Source organism: Wolffia australiana, chromosome 14 (genome assembly GCF_029677425.1).
Source record: "Wolffia australiana isolate 7733 chromosome 14, ASM2967742v1".
NCBI classification, from domain to species: Eukaryota; Viridiplantae; Streptophyta; class Magnoliopsida; order Alismatales; family Araceae; genus Wolffia; species Wolffia australiana.
In genome coordinates, this window is record NC_135848.1 from 1,585,083 (window position 1) to 1,602,937 (window position 17,855).

The window sequence follows — 17,855 nt, forward strand, 5'->3', positions numbered from 1 at the left end:
TGTTTAAAACGTATATATTGACCTAATTATTTAACAAACATATTATTTAACTTGAAATTTAAGGAAATTATTCTTTTAAACTAAAATCATGATAACATGCATGACAAATTAATGTTTTTTATGCATTAAAGCCCAAAAATACGATGAAATTAGGACTTATTTAGCTCCTAGTTGCATGTTATCACCCACCGTTCAATTAAATATGTTTACTACATGCTGACATAGTTTCCACAATTATTCTAATGAATACACTGGCACTCTACATAAGACAATCTTGTTTTACAATATCCAAGCATCAAGCGTGAATGGAACTCGATAAATGTTGTCTAGTTTTTCTCCTATGATCCTCTTCATATTCTTATATATAACAATTATGTTTTGTCTAAATAGCCATAAATAAATATTCATATATATCTTCTTGCACTATATAATACAAAAATCATATGGAGTACTTTTTGGTAACAATAATTGCATGACAAATCATAATAGAAATGAAACACAAGAGTTATTCTTTAGTCTTCTCTCCAGCCAGTATAATATTGCATTCTACTTTATGATACTAACTTGTTTGATAACACAGGACTCCCCTTGCTCTTCACATTGACATAGATTTTTGATATAACCTTAAATGTATCTCCATTGTTGAAGCTTAATTCGATATTTACTATGCTCGGCGATGATGTTGAAAATATAATATCTGAAATTTTGTCCTTCCAAGGGTTGAAAATACCATAACTCCACATGGGGCTTAAGATGAATTTTTTGTGTTGTTCATTATATAGTAATTCAGTTCATATTCCACATATAATCTTACAGAAAATAGTCTAGGGAACAGGAAACCTTATTCCATCATAGAATGTTTAAAACACTTTTGATTGCTTTATTATTTATACTTTGAATGACATAAAAAATAATACAAGGAACTTAGAATCCTCTATTCATACATAACTTAAAGAATACTATGAGAAAATAAATTAAATGAATAAGAAAAAAACACAAAATTCTATATTACAAAAGATAGACATGGAGAAAATAGGAACAAAAAGACAATATAAGGAAAAACTTAAGAGAATGGAAGATGGATGGTATAGAATGAATGAGCAAAGGACTGAAAAAATGAATCAAGAATGTGTAAATAAAAAGGTAAATTTTGAATATAGAAAGAAAACAAAGCTATAATTGTATAAAAAATAGGAGAGAAAAAATAAGATAAAGTGACAAGAAACGAGGGAGAGAAGGTAAGGACAAAAACGGAAGCACTAAGTACATGAAAAGGTGAAAAAACAAAATGATGAAGAAAGAAACAAAAATAACCAGAATAACAGATAGAAATACAACAGAAGATGAAGATAAGAGAGAAATAGAACATGGAGAACAGGAAGGAAAGGCAAATAGAAGAAATGAAGCACTAAAGACACGGAAAAGAGAAAAATAACAAAAAATAAATGAAGAAAAATCATGCCAAATTAGAAACATATATAGGCAGAGAATAAGAAGAAATAGGATGATAAGAATGGAGAAAAGAAGAAGAGAAAACAAAAAGAGAACATGGAGAACACAACAGATGAAGATCTGTGGACAAACAATACAATAAGTTAAGATGAAAGACAACAGAGAGAGGAGGGAAACAGAGGAAGTGATGAACTAAAGAAATCTTATGCAAGTAAGAAGATAGAATATTTCAGAAGAAGAGTAAAATAAGAAAAAACATAAATGGGAAGAGAACCACAATCAACATACAATGAAGAAACAATTATTTATCAACAGACTATCCAACTATTAAAAGTAAGAATCACCTAAAAAACAGCTGTACATGACTAACATCAAGAGTTGCAGACGAGGAACACAAAGGACGATAATAATGACATGAAGAAACATGAATTAGAAGTCAACTCACAGTTCGCTTGCCAGAATCACGATCACTGAAAGCTCCACCCTTCGATCATGAAAAATTGCATTAGCCTCTAGATAGAATGCCAGATCAAGTATATTTTTTATTATATTTTTACTCAAAACCATGACTACGTGTAAATGATTTTCCAGAAATGGTCAAAACTGGAGGCCCATATGATCAGAAAGCTGGAAACCCTCAGCTGCATAATCATATTGTAAAACATATATAATAACTCTATCAAGTCAAAAAGATCTGGACCACATATTGTACACAATGGTCCAACACATGATGTTACATCTGATCATCTTTTGTGAATGCTCGAGCAAATAATTATGGAACTGATCATCCCCATATAGGTAACATCACAGGTATAAAAACCAACCAATTGTGTCTAATTTACTATACACACAAGACAAAAAGTATCACTTTAATGATGTAACATTAGATAATAATTTCTATGCAACATATATAATTAAACATTTATCGTATGTTACCAAAATAAAAATTAGATAACAATTTCTATGTGTTATTTTATTTTAAGCTTCAAATTTTTAAGGACCATAATCAGTAATGTGTGTGACCTTTTCTATGAAACTATATCATTGTTCATTGTTGCGTGTTATCTAAAAGAACTGTTACCCATCTTATCAGTTACCAAGACAAGGCCACTCTACATTCACATCATTGGAACATCCTCGACAAACTCTTCTCCATAGGTACATGCAAAACTTTAAACTTTATCATCATAGTACTGGTGACGACGACGTCAACGCATCGACACCGGATGCGTCTCCACCGTCATCTAAAGTCAACACGACCGCTGAAGACACGCCGCCATCGTTACCGGATCAAGTCAACATGCCAGCATTAGGCACGTCTCCACCCACGCACGCCCCTTCACGCGTCCTAACACGTTGCCAAAGGCAGATCCAGAACTGCCCCCTGACATGACACGAAACTACGTTGCTCGTCGCGTCGCTCGTCTTTATTTTTATTTCTTTTAACTGTATTTTCTCTTTCCTCCAAGGCCTATATGTACAGGCTAATGTTTCAAGAAATAGTTAGGCTGTCATAATTCAAGAATTGAGTTTGTTTTAACTCTTCGTGGAGGACAGCCCTAGCCTCCCCTACCTCATCTCCACCCCGCCGCAGCTGCCGCCGTTGACGCCATCGCCAGCCGCCGGTCTCCCTCCCTCTCTTCCTCCTCTCTTCCTCCTCTCTTTCCTTCCTTTCCTTCCTTCCTTAGTTTCTTTCTTTCCTCTTTTTCCTTCTCTCTTTCTCTCCCTTTTTCTTGATCTGCACGCCCTAGGCCGCCCGCCCAAGGCGAATAGCCGGCAGGCCGCGCGGCCGCCAGCGCCGTCCACGCGGACGGTCATTCTTGCCGCCCGCCAGCCTACGCATGCGCCCACGCCCGCCCGCGCGGGCAACCCTCCAGGCCGCCCGCGAAGTCGCGCCAACTGCCCGCGCAGGCAACAGCCGGTAGGCGACAGGCCACATGGGCGCCAGCAATGCCCACACGGACCGCCAGTCTTGTCGCCCGCCAGCCCACGCAGGCGCCAGCACCGCCCACATGGATCGTCTTCCCGGCCGTCCATGCAGCCGTGCACGCCGGTCACCACCGATATCATGCGCGCGCGGTACCCGTCGGTATCAGCGTTCGTCGTCGCCACGCACTTACTATTGTGCGTCAACTCCGCCAACACCCATGCACGCTCATCAACCAGGTCGATTCTCAACCAGGGCCGCTCAACGCCTGGAACGTCCAGATCTTATCGTCCAGTGGGCCATACAACGCCCAGATCGCCCAATCTCGTCACGACCCGAATTCCACGCAACCTCTTCACGCACTAAGGTGCCGAGGTAGGCCTGAACTCTTTGGTGTTATGTGTTTTTCGTCCAATGCTCCGCGAGAATCCCTCCACTGCCGTCGGACTTGTCTTGATTTCCTTGGAATTTCACCGACTAGTGGAATAGGTTTTCCTTCGTGAGATTTCCCGCAATCGCGAATTTGGGATTACTGGATTTGGTGCTTTAGCATCGTCGCGGTGGTTGAAGACAGTACTCCCGCCCTCGACGAGGAAAGGGGCCTGCACCACTCGTATTTCACCAAATTTGAGTTTTCGAAACCGATCGTGAGTTTTGTGGTCTGTTTTATTCATTCCGTCCCAAACCATTCCAACCTACACCATCCATCGCCCCCATTTTGTCTCCTTCGGTCGTCATTTTCCCATATCCCTTAGTTGTCCTACATCAAGTACCCTTCCACAATACGAGGATTGAAGTTCTCACTATAGGAACACCTCAATGCATTCACAAAGGTCAGAAGCTGATTATCATGGCCCTTCTTTCCTCTATGGCCAGCACTCTTATCCAGATTGTATTCTCTTCTCATTTCTTAATTATTACATTGCACAAAAAATGAGTTTCTATCAAATTATAACTAAAGCTCTCGATTCTTCATGATAATTAGGTAAATAGTTGGGATAGCTACATAAATACCAGTAATGTTGAAAATATTTGGAACCTCGAACAAAAATTGATTCCAGTTTTGTTTTATATTTAGGGTGGGAGTATTTTGGGTTTCTCTTGGAAACATGTTTAGCTTTCCAGGTATATATCTTTGGTTCTTTTGTCAAATCCCAATAGGCATTTTCAAACTATTTTGAGTGTTCACTACTTTACATTACACTTCGTCAAGCCCTTTAAAAGGTTCAGTAATCTTGCTCTTCCAATGTCAACGCACCATCTTCCAACGCGCCACCACCGTCATCCGAGACGTCCCAAATCATGACTTGTCGCCAACATCAACTGCAGAACCACCCTGATAACGACCAAGTCAACGCACCGACATCATTCACGTCCCCTCCTACACACGACACATCACGCATCATGACACGTCGTCAATACCAGATCTAGAACTGCCCTTTGACGTGACACGATAAGACGTCGTCCATTTTATCTTATTTCTTGTATTTTCTCTTTCCTCCAAGGCCTATATGTAGGCCAATGTTGCACAATACACTTGGTGAATCTATTTTCAAGAATTGAAGTTTTATTCTTCTTGGAAGATTTGCTCTAACTCTCTCCCCTCTCGGGTCGACGCTGCCACCGCTCGTCGTTGTCACCGCCCCCCATCTTCGCGTAGGCCGACTGCCTACGCAGACAAGCTGCCCGCACATGACGCTAGTCCGCACAGGCAAACGGCCCGTGCAGAACGCCGCCCGCGCAGGCCGCGCCCTTGGCGGCCGCTCTGCGCCCCCGCAGCCCACGCCCCCAGCCACCCGCGCCCACCGCGCGCTCGACCACCCACGCGCACCGCGCACCCGGTCGCCCGCGCCCCTGGCCGCCCATGCCTACCGCGCCCCAGCCGCATGTTCCCACCGCACCCCCAAATGCCCGTGCGCGCCAGCCGTGCTCCCGGCCGCCCTCGCAGCTACTTGCCGCCGCACATACCATTTAAGTTTTGGGGCACTGCCCCGAACCCCGCAAGTGGGCGACTCCCCCCTTAACCCCCCGCCAATTGACCGCGTAGTTGGATCCGCGATATCCTGTGGAAGTGCATGTCAATCGCCAGTGCCAACACGCGTCAAGAATCTCTCTCATTGCCAGGACGCACTACTCTAGTGCCCAGCCAGTATTCTTCAGCCAGTATTCTCTGCACTCTTTGGTGATTGTATTCTTCAGCCAGTATTCTTCGAGTGTTTATCCACCGCCTTCGTATTTGATTTGGATTTTGAATCTTCAAGCGACTAGTTGAATAGGCCTTTGAATCTTCTAGCGATCGCCATCCAGATTTATTGAACGTGTTTCTTTGTTTTCAAGGCGGTGGTTGAAGACAGTACTTCAGCCCTCGACAAGGAAAGGGGCTGCACCATCACTATTTCATCGGATTTAATTCTTCGGAATCGATCGTGTGATTTGTGGTCTGGTTTTATCCTACCCATTCCTTAGTTGTCCAATATTCTACACCCGTTGTTGTCCTGCCTTGTCTCCTCTAGTCATCCTACATCACTTTATTTCACCATACTTGTCTTGTCTTTGTTATGAGTGGTGCGGTAATGGCCATGGAGCTCATAATCTTCACGATGCGCTAGGTTTGGGCGAGTTGTACCCCGTCGAACCAGTTTGTCTTGCTAGGGTTCACGCACGAGACCCAGCCTTTGGAGTACGCGGCCAAGCCAAGGGGCCACAAAGGTTTGATGTTATCTTTCCTTGTATTTTCCTTGTTTAGTAAGCCTTGTATGTCGGGTGCATGTGCTTGTTTTTTGTTTGTCCGCACGTGTTTGGACCACTGTATGGACCTTCACGTTTGCGTGTGAGTGAGCCCATGTGTGGGCGTGTTAGGGGCCTCTCTCTCTTATTTGGGGGGCCTAATTACTTTTAATTGGGCCTTCTCCCATTTATTTCTAAGGGGGAAGGCCCATATTTGCCCCTATAAAAGGTGGAGCCACCCATAGGAGATAGGGAGAGAAGAAAAGATTGAAAATGTGAGTTTTAAGGATTTTTCTGGTATTTATTGTTTATTTTTTATTTTTTATTTTTTCCACATTTATGAAAGTGCCACTATGAATTTGAAGTTTGAAAAAAAAACTAATTTCGGTCATCGAAAACCGCAGCCATCTTTGTCGGAGCTCCAACCGCCGCCGCCTGCCATTGCTCTGCTCGCGACCGCAACCACCCTAGCCACTTTCACAGCTGCCTGTGCCGCTCCCGCGCTCTTCCCCCCACACCCCGCCACTGTCACTTGGCTGCTGCCCCCGGTCAGCCCCGCGGCCCTCCCTCAACCGTCCTCTTGGTCGCCCCCGATCGGCCCTTGGCCTCTCTTCAGACGCCCCGCGGTCGCCCACGCGGCCGTCTCCACAGCTGCCCCTCGACCGCCCACGCGGCCGCCCCTCGGCCGCCCCCTTCCAACCAGCCACAGCTGACCTTGGCATCTATCGCACCTCCGTGACTTGACGCCGCATGCCCTGTTAGCATTGTGATTCTGCACCACCATGCCACTACACCATGTCGTTACTATTTCAGTTGCGCTGCCACACCTTGTCGCCATCACACCTCCATGCCTTGCCGTCGCGATAGCGCCACGCCACTACGCCACTATCGCGCTGTTCCACCGCACCGCATCCTGTTGTTGCTTTCCCTTACCGCTGCCGCGTCTTCCCGTGCTAGCTGTTTGTGCCCATTGCCGCGCCCATCGCTGCATTTGACGTCACACCTACCGTCAGGCCTAATTGCGTCACCACGCCTACTTGCGACGTCACTCATACATGCGTCGTCATCGCGCCTACGTGTTGCTCGCCTCCCACTACTGCCGAATTAGACACGGCCCGTGCCTACTGCTACTAGTATGATCATCAACTCCCTCTCTACGTTATATTATTTCTTTCAGTGCCTCCAAACGTTTTCTCCACCGACGGGGTATGGTTAGTGATAGATAGGAATACATCAGTGGAGTAGGTTTCTATCAGTATGGTCTTAGTAGGTGCTTTGAATGGTGCATGCGCGAGCATCAATAGTCGTATTCCCACCATTGGCCTTCAACCGGTCGTCCAGGTCATCGGTAGCTTAGTGGTTGTTGGTGTCCATCGGGGCCGGATTAATACTTCTCAGTGATTTCATCGTTGCATCAACAGTTGCATTACGCCTGCTTTAGTCATCTCTACTACATGACATGTTTACCCTCGCCCTCCCTATGGTGTAACACGAGCCATTCGATCATGACGTCTGTTGTGTTACATCATTTACTTTTACGTGGACCTTGTAAATCAGACTGGATGGCACCAGCAAATTTTTCTATACATATTCTTTCACCATCTGCTATTTTTAATATTCTTTTACGGGCAAAGCTGCACTATAAATAATCTTTCAAATTTTTTCATGTATGAATCAGATCAGTTGAGATACCTGGTGAACTAAACATGGCATCTATGAATCAGAGTAGCCAGAAGGTGCATAGCTTTCTTCTTATATATTATTTCATTTATGTACCTTTTTTTGTTATTATGGACCATATATACAATGAATATAATACATATACTGTTTGTTGGTCAATGAGATCACTGAAATTGACCAGCCAGTTTGGTTGGTTTATTATTGAAAAGGTGTTGGCTATCTGTGCGAGTCACCTTTTTATTAGCTCAGTGTCACCTGAGGTAGGATTCGAACCTGCATAGAAAACCTTCAACAGATTTACAGTATGTTGCTTTTGACCACCCGGCCATTCCCCCCTCCCCCGGTTGAGGCCTACGATTTCTAAATAAGAAGGGCAAGTTTCGGATCGTTTTGGAGCACCAATATAAATTTTCAATTCCACAAAGAACAAAAGCGAAAGGCAAATATGTGAAATGTGATACTTATTTTGACACGTCCGGACCCAACTGTTGCCACACACAAATTTATATTGGTGTGTTTTGTTTTATTATACACAGGTTTGATTATACACAAGTTTCTCAAGTATAGTACACAATTGTCTGGGACTGGGACATAGGATGGGACGGGATGGATGGTATCAGATCAGGTCAAATTTCTAGATCAAAGAATACGATACCAAGATTGGATGGTCAAACCCCACTAAAAAATAAGCTGACCAAAGTATCTTATCAAATATGTGAAATGTACTACTTTTTTTTACACGTGCGGACCCAACTGTTGCCACATGCAAAATTTTATTGGCGTGTCTTATTATGCACAGGTTTCGATTATACACAAGTTTCTCAAGTATAGTACACAATTGTCTGGGACTGGGACGTAGGACGGGACGGGACGGATACTATCGGATCAGATCGAATTTCTAGATCAAAGAATATGATACCAAGATTGGATGGTCAAACCCCACTAAAAAAATAATCTGATCAAAGTATCTGCCAACAGAGCATCCCAACTAATTTCTTATAGATACATAAAACTGTGGGCCCCACCGCAGGGGCTGCGTCATCCGCGGTCCGTCCGTCGTCCGTCGGATGACGTCCGATTCTTTTTCAGAGATATTTATTTAAATCGCACGGTTGAATCTGCTCTCAACCGCTCTCGAGTTCGACGAGAGTGGAGAGCTCTGCGAGCAGATCGACGGAGTAGAGAAGATGGAGGACTCGTTGGATGCTCTCAGAGCTCTCATGGCGTCGCGATCTCCTCCTCTGGACGCGCTCATCGTGCCTTCTGAAGATAGCCATCAGGTAGATCGTCGATCTGTCGTTTTTGATCATTTGGAGCGATTTCGCCGTGTAATTTTGTGTTTTCTAGAGCGAGTACGTGTCTGCAAGGGATCAGCGGCGAGTTTTTATTTCTGGATTCACCGGTAGCGCGGGTTAGTGTTCTTCCTGCTGAAAAAGACCGCGATTGTGGACGTATTGTTTGTTGATTTGCTGCATTTGTTCTAGGTCTTGCGCTGGTAACACAGAATGGAGCGTATTTGTGGACGGACGGTAGATATTTCTTGCAAGCGTCGAAGCAATTGTCTGATCGGTGGAAGCTGATGAGATCGGGGGAAGATCCGGCCGTGGAGACCTGGATATCAGATGTAAGCGTCGTTTTCTGGATTTCAGCAACGTTAGATTTCGCTGTTTTTAAAAAAAAAAATTTGCAGAATTTGCCGCGTGATGCTGCCATTGGAGTAAACCCGTGGTGTGTCTCTGTAGACACTGCAAGAAGGTGGGAGTCTGTTTTCATCAAGAAACGGCAGAAACTCGTCCAGTTGGCCAACGACTTGGTCGATGAAGTTTGGAAAGATCGCCCGGCCGAGGAGATACTCCCAGTCAGCGTTCAACCGCTGGAATTCTCCGGTCGTTCAGTTTCAGAGAAAATTCGGAATCTCAGGGGAAGACTTTCCCAGGAGAAAGCATATGCTATAGTGATCACTGCTCTTGACGAGGTTCATAAGCTGAGTGGTAATTTTTGTTTCCGATTAATTTCATCTTTGTAGCTTACTATCTGGGTTTTTTTTTTGTTTGAATCAGGTTGCCTGGCTGTATAATATCAGAGGAAATGATGTAGCTTATTGCCCTGTTGTGCATGCATATGCCATAGTAACCGCCGATTCGTCATTCCTCTATGTGGACCAGCGAAAGTTGCCTAACGAGGTTTGTGATTACCAACCATCTATCCCTTTTTGCGACAACCGACACTCCCGAATGATGTCTCTGTTGTTTTTAGATCAATGGACTAATCTTGCGATGATTTATGTGCCGAGGCTCAGATCACTGATTAACTTTATTAAAATGCCTTACTTATGAACTTCAAACCTTTTCCTTTCATGATATGCTCACTTCAAAATTTGGGACCCATTCCAGAGGGGTACTTCTTGTGATTTGGACTGTTGTGGGTGACATTGAAGAGAGTACGGTGAAAATTTTGTCATTGTCATTGTCGTTCATCCGTGCCAAGACCACGATGAGGATGATGAGGTTGTCATTGTAATTGGCACTGATGTAGAAGGTCTCCTAGCATCATGGTTTTCCTCATGACGGGGATGAAGAGGGAAGAGAAAAATGCATACATGTATTAGAGTCCTAGGGCTTGAACCATGTACTTGTCAGGTGGTTACCAATTTGTTCGGGTGACCGCGTCATATGTTTTCAAAAAAAAACTGATGTGCAACCAGGATGGCAATGTTTAAATTCTCACTATCATCTGATAGGAAGATGATGATGAGGAAGATGATGGAGGAACAAATCCACTCTGCTTGCTGTCTGGTATAAACCAAACGTAACATAATGCCTCAATTGAACTTAGAGTCTCAAATGTCTGATGGATGAGAAGGAAGAGAGGTGAGAAGGGAGAACGGGGACAGGAGGAAGGCGAGGACGAGCCGAAGGGGCGACGGAACGCCCTGAACAGTCGTTGCTTGCAGCTAGGAGTGACCTGCAAGCGGAGGGAGAGATGAGTACGACTGAATGAAGAGGAAGGGGAACGGATCGGGAGGGGAGAGAGAGAGAGATAGGCTCACTTTGGGTACTTTCTTCTTGCCCTAACCCAGAGGGACTTGACGGTTTAAGTAACTCTTCAGGGATCTGGGCCCCAGTCTTCCCTTTGAGTCCCTTGTTGGGCCTTACGTAGACATAGACCCGACGAGGAATCATGTCACTGTCATATCCTCGTTCCATCTTTGGTCTACCCCTGCCGATTACTGACTCCCGTCTCCAGTCTTCTCCTCAGCTCTTGCTGCTGCGAGCTTCTCATCCCTGTTGAGGATGATAAGAAGACTTCGACAAGCTCATTTTCATTGTCAATCTGTGCCAAGGTGACAATGAAAACGATGAAGTCATCATCATCATCATCCTCACTTCTCAGTGACTAGGATGACAATGCATTGTGGATGAGTTTGTCCTGAAATGGGGAACCCTTGTACTCATAAACTGTCTTTATTGTGAACTGAATGCAGTGATGCAAAATTCTTGAACCACTTGTTAATCTTCTTTGTTAATTGTTATGGTGCATATATTACGAAAGCCTATAATTTTACTGCGGTTTTCTTGGTCAGTTGCTGGAAATGTCTCATTTAAAAGGCAGATGGACCGAAGCCTGATGCATCTTGTTTTGTCATTTTGGTTTCTAAAGGCTGACATTGAGTAATTTTTAATTTTGATGTTAGGTGGTTGATCACTTGACTGATAATGGAATTACAATTCGAGGCTATAGCGATGTCGAGTCAGATATTGTTCTTCTTGCATCTGGCCAATCACTAAACTCCAAAACCAGACACAGTATTGGTGAATCAAATGCAACTGGGAGTGATGACCAGGGACATACTGGTGCTGCTCGTCTGATTGAGAATGACGATGAAAAAAGAAAACAGCATGCCGTGTGGATAGATCCCAGCTCATGTTGTTTTGTTCTATATTCCAAGTTCGCTTCAGACAAGATTCTTCTTCTCCCGTCACCTTTATCTTTGTCTAAAGCTCTCAAGGTATGGATGAAACGTATGATCAGCTCCTTTCTTATGTAGGCATGTTGATTTGTTTTTATCGTGCTTAAAAAATACCTCTTTGTAATCTATTTTATTCTTTATTTATGACCCTCAGGTTTTCTGTGTATGAAATACTTAACTGACATGATACTATTGTGAGCCGCGTGGTTCATCTGTGAGATAAAATGATGTGGGCCAAGCCCAGATTTGTGATGTAACCACACTTATTCGGGTGGTGTATCGCAACAGAATGACTACTGTTTTAGCAGCTCATGATAGAACCGTAGAGGGGGACAAGAGTTCAAGATGAACAGGTTTTGATTGCATGTTTTAACCCCTTAGATATTGGAAATACTATCAAAATTTAATTTCTGATTTTCCTATCTTAATAGTCGTCTATCTAGATTTCCACTGTACGGTTGTTTCTCCATGCTGATCGTTCACGGATATTGATTGGTTCTTGCTAGTCTAAGGGGAAGATTCGAAAATGTCTTTCTAAAAAGTTGATAATCAAGTGTATGTTTCTTCTTATTGCAGTTTCGAGACTTTCATCTGATTTAAAATTTATGCGCATATCTTGATTTTCATGTAGAATGACGTCGAGCTTTCTGGCTTAAGAAAAGCTCACGAGAGGGATGGTGCTGCGGTCGTGCAGTTCCTTAGCTGGCTAGACAATCAGGTGCGTAATTTCATGGAAATCGTACACATATTCTTTCTCTGGTATCCTCCCTAGGAGAGAGAGAGAGAGAGAGAGAGAGAGAGGGGCAAAAGAGCAGGAGGAAAGACAAGTGACCCTTGCTTATCAAGAACACGTCTTTTCCTTGGGTACTACAGCCTTCATAGCGCTGTGATTCCATGGTTTGGGCCTGTTTCATGGGCCTAATGGGCTGACCTTGTTCATAGGATCCTATCAGGATCTCATTTAGGAGCAGCGATCCTCATAATTATCTCGATTTGTTTTTTCAGATGCAACAAATTTATGGGGCATCCGGCTACTTTCTTGAGTCTGAGGGGGCGAAGAAAAAGAATAACTCGTACGACCTCTATCACATGCACTTGCTTTCCTTCTTTGCAGTTTGTCTAAACACCAAAAACATAAGGATATAACATTTTTTTAGAGAACATCTGGATGGATTTTTTTCTATTTTGAGCATTAAAAAATTGTGTTTGCATCAAGTATTTAGGCATAGTCTTAATCCAATTATTTTCGTCTCTTTATTGTGAGGTCATCTTTGATACTAGGGTGCTGCTGATTTGAATGGCTAGTGTAAAGTTAATTAGGTCTATTTTATATATGTTTACTAAAATTCTATTAAAAAATGGCGTGTTTTCGGCGTCGAGGAGTAAATTAATGGGATATCATAAAGTCATGACTTAAGACAGAATTCTAATCCGAGTATATCAATTCTAATGCGATCTTTCAAAACAAAAATTCCAATGTGAATCATTTATTCCTGCATTCATCTTGGAACAATTTGGAAGCTTGGCACAAAAATAGGAATTCTCTCCAGAATTGAGCGATCTATCTCCTTATTGTTGGAAATATCTTTAAATTAACGCGGCTGTGTTGCTTATCCTTGCAGGGAGTGTCAGCTTATAATGTTCTGTTGTATTTTTTATTCTGTCCATCCTTTTTCATGGATGCGAAAGCATCAGTGCAGCTTTGTTTCTGTAGCTATATCTTTAGTTTGAAACATCTTCCTTGCAATTCCCTTATTACGACCTCTTCCTCCAAATTTATACAAATGTAACCGGTTGACATGTTCTGAGGATTTATCTTTTAAGATATTTTTCGTCTTTTTAATGATCCACAACTGTTTAAAGCTTTGTTATTCCTTTCTCGGTGTGTCTTATAGGGTGAAGTTGACTGAAGTGTCCGTAAGTGATAGGCTAGAGGAATTCCGCTCAAAGCAGGAGGTAAGTGCTTGCTTATCTTTTTATCTGTCTCATTTCTGGTGGTGTGAAAATTAGAGAACCAATTAAGTTAATGAGAGAATTTATCAAAGTCGTTACTTATTAACTGTTATTTCCAGACGAGGGATGAAAAATACTTTTGGAAACCTTTTGTCCTCCCAAACAAGAAGAAATAATAGAAGCAGAACGTCATATATAATGACGTTCCGATTTGAACGTTTGGCTTCATTTCTATTGTCCCGCAGCATTTTAAAGGCTTAAGCTTTCCCACTATCTCGGGGGTGGGCCCGAATGCAGCAATAATCCATTATAAACCTCAGTTGGAGACCTGTTCTGAACTTGATCCCGACAGCATATATCTATTTGATTCGGGAGCGCAGGTTTGTGGAATTATTTATTGAACGCATCGATTGATGAAATATCTACTTGGAGTATAGTTTTTGATTGAGAACCATCTTCTGTAGTACCGAGATGGAACAACTGATGTGACGAGAACAGTTCATTTTGGCAAACCTTCAGCCCACGAGAAAGCATGCTATACTGCGGTTTGGTGCCTTCATTCATCACCCCGTGCTTTGATTATATTTTGATTTATCTTGCATTTTTAGGTTTTAGGGCTTAGTGTAAGATATACAAAAATCTTCTCGCCCTTTGAAACCTCTTTCGAATTTCTGGCATCGATAATGATGTGAAAAAAACATTATCAATAAATTTGTCAATAAGGTATCTTCAAATACTCTTAGAAATCCTAAGCTTTAGTAATGACTTTTTACGTTGATTAGTAAATGTATCTGTTATTACATAGCACATGAAGCTCACGTGCTACATTTTCCTAGATATCAACAAGCCGTTGTAACGTCTCTTGTAATTCCTGTCTATATATGTATGTTCTACTCTTATACAAATATTGTCTTTTTTGGCTTGATATCCGAAACGTCTATGCCGTTCAAGAGTTTGTGCTAAGCATATCGTCACTCTCCTTCTCCAGCTGGATCGACCGTCCGCCTTGCTCTGATACCATTCCAGAAATGATTGATTGAACAGACGTGTCCGCCTTGCTTTGATACCATTCCAGAAATGATTGATTGAACAGAACGAGATCACGCAATGGAGAAGGAGAGCAATGATATGCTAAGGGAAAACTCTTGACATGATAGATGCTTTAGATATCAAGCCAAAAAAGACAATGTTTCTATAACAGTAGAACATACATGTATAGATGGCAATTACAAGAGCAGTTAGAACAGCTAGTTGACGTCTAGGGAAACATAGCACATGAGCTTCGCATGTTAGGTTATAACAATATATGTGCTCATATATTGTAGTTAAGTTAGCCTCATTTGAACTTCAAAAAAAAAGAACAAGTTCTTTCCGTTTCTCTGCTGGCTTTGTATCTCTTAGAGATTTGTACGAGACCCTATCAAAATACTATTTATTCAGATCTGTGGTGGCCCAAGTCTTCCCTCTAAAATTTTTCCCACTATGTTTTCTATTTTGCATGCATAATTGCATTTTATTTTATTTTGCATTCAAGAAAATATATAAAAATATTATTCAGATCGAATCTATTTATTTTGCTCGATTAATAGAGCCATTAACAAATTTTTCAGGTTCTCAAGGGTCATATTGCCCTGGACGTGGCCACATTCCCCAACGGAACTACTGGTACTATCATAAGAAATTCTTTAAGTGGATAATACATCCGATCTGAATCATATTTTTATATATTTTATTGAACTCCAACGCTTTGGGTCTCAGGGCATTCTTTAGATGTTCTCGCGCGAACTCCTCTGTGGAAGCGCGGTCTTGACTACCGACACGGCACAGGGCATGGCGTGGGATCTTATCTCCTTGTTCACGAAGGTTCTCCCGAATTATTTGCCAATAATTTATTTTCTATATTTATGAATAATTTTTTCATACTCTCATTCCAATTTACCTTGAAATTAGGGCCCCATCTCATCAGCTTCCGACCCTATGCTGGAAATGTTGCACTGCAGGCATCTATGACTGTCACAGATGGTCAGTGGGAATTTTCTTTTTCTTTAAATTTTCTTTTAATACCCCCCCCCCATAAATCATATTCCATTTTCTATTCTTGAAAGTTTCATTTATACTCGTTTTTAACAAACCATTTTCTAATTGTAATTATTATAAACAGAGGCATCGATCATCTTCTACTCCTTTTTTATTTTATGTTTTATAAGTTTTGTGAGGCTTAAATTCCTAAATATGTTGAGATGATCTATTTTACTGTAATTTTTTATTGTTTTCTTTAGAGCCTGGGTATTACGAAGATGGAAATTTCGGAATCAGACTGGAGAACGTTCTCATAGTGAAAGAAGCATCCACAGACTTTGACTTTGGAGGCAAAGGATACCTCTCATTTGAACATATCACCTGGGTACGTTGACCTTCTCGTTGACCAGGCGCGGTCAACTCTATTTTTTAACCTAAATTTCTGACGTCAACAATGGGGAGATTCCTTCAGGTGCCTTTCCAGAATAAGCTAATTGACTCGGCGGCGTTGACTCCGGATGAGATCCGCTGGGTTGACGATTATCATTCCACGTGTCGCAAGATCCTTGCGCCTTATCTCAATGCCGAGGAGAACCGGTGGCTCGAGAGAGCGACCGTGCCGCTACAGGTATGATATTCCCTCTTTTAATTTATTTCTTTTCTGCTTTCCTTTCCTAAGAAAAATAAAGAGGATAATCTTGGGTTACTATGTATTACGTAACTCTATCTCTTGGGTGAAAGGAAAGAAAAAACTGTACAAGTAGTTCCTTGATAGCGGTTTGATTAAGTTTATTTAAAACTGACTCATTCTTTATGTATACACTGTTCGCTTTTCATGATTCAGATTGATGAAAATTTATGAAACCCGTCAAAATAAAGTTCATGGTCATCCATTATACCCTCCCCATCATTCACAATACTAGATTTCATATTTAAAAATAGAGATACTGATTATAATATGGGATTTCATGACTGAGTATTATTTGTTTATTTGTGGATGTGGTATTTACTTATTTATTTTGGGATGTGGTTACTATATATTGTGCAACTCTATCTCGTGTGTGAAAGGAAAGAAAAAACTGTGCAAGTAGTTCCTTGATAGCGGTTTGATTGAGTTTAATTAAAACTGACTCATTCTTTATGTATACTTTGTTCGCTTTTCATGATTCAGGTTGATGAAAATTTATGAAACCTGTCAAAATAAAGTTCATGGTCATCCATTTCACCCTCCCATCATTCAAGATAGTAGATTTCATTTTTAAAAATGACCGAGTATTATTTGTTTATTTGGGATATGGTATTTATTTATTTTATAGATAATGTTTCATGAGAACTGTGGATGGTATACTAATTTTTTATGTCCGAATTTCAAATGCTGAGACATGTCATGTCTTAAATATGAAAGGTTAATTATTCGGAGGCAGTGTTTAGTCATGTGTTAAACTAAGTGTATTTATTTTTTTATACCAAACGAAAAAGTTTTTTATGACGAGATAATAGTAAGTTTTTCATACACTGCTCAAGCGTGGAGGTATCTTATAATTTTCTGTTGCCAAGAAGCTAAGCACAGAAAGCGTAAGGAAAAAAACGAAAAAAGAGGTTTTTTTTTTCTACGAAGAATGTGGTAGGATGTGATGAATGCAATATACCTCCAGTGAGAGCATGGCGGCTAAACACAATCTTTCTTTAATATATTGCGCTCATTTTAATTCACGATAAATGACATTAAAGGAAAAAATATATTTGAAAATAATAGAAGAAAGGATAATTTTATTTCAACGAAATTGCTACAACGCCTATTTTTTCCCGACTCTTCTTCACTAATCTGTATTTTTCTTCGAGGAAAATTCATGTACCCGTAAATTATAAAAATCAATTGATAACTCGAGACAATGCAGATAAATAATTAAACGACATCTTATAATGTGGGTGGAGGAAATTGAAAAAAAAAAAATTTAACTCATAAGGTTAGTAAATGAAAATCCAAAACTGTCAATTAAATATTGGTTTTACTCCAACCCAATGGTCTTGAAAAGTTCTGTAGAATCAATAAAGATGGATAAAGGTAATGATGATTGGAGAATAATACGAATGTTTCTGGTTATTGCCTTTATGAATAAAAACTTT

The 17,855-nt window shown here is 41.3% G+C and overlaps 1 protein-coding gene across 1 annotated transcript; it reads left to right on the plus strand.

The window, feature by feature from the left end:
* The first annotated feature begins 8,907 nt into the window (after positions 1 to 8,907).
* APP1 (aminopeptidase P1) lies at positions 8,908 to 17,061 on the plus strand. Its single transcript, XM_078585914.1, has 17 exons — positions 8,908 to 9,066; positions 9,134 to 9,197; positions 9,271 to 9,410; positions 9,477 to 9,761; positions 9,847 to 9,969; positions 11,481 to 11,795; positions 12,388 to 12,474; positions 12,762 to 12,829; positions 13,652 to 13,712; positions 13,955 to 14,089; positions 14,174 to 14,254; positions 15,320 to 15,374; positions 15,468 to 15,572; positions 15,660 to 15,731; positions 15,989 to 16,113; positions 16,201 to 16,356; positions 16,900 to 17,061. Exons 1-17 carry the CDS (start codon positions 8,974 to 8,976, stop codon positions 16,915 to 16,917), a joined length of 1,983 nt encoding a protein of 660 aa, XP_078442040.1. The 5' UTR covers positions 8,908 to 8,973; the 3' UTR covers positions 16,918 to 17,061.
* The last annotated feature ends 794 nt before the right edge of the window (positions 17,062 to 17,855 follow it).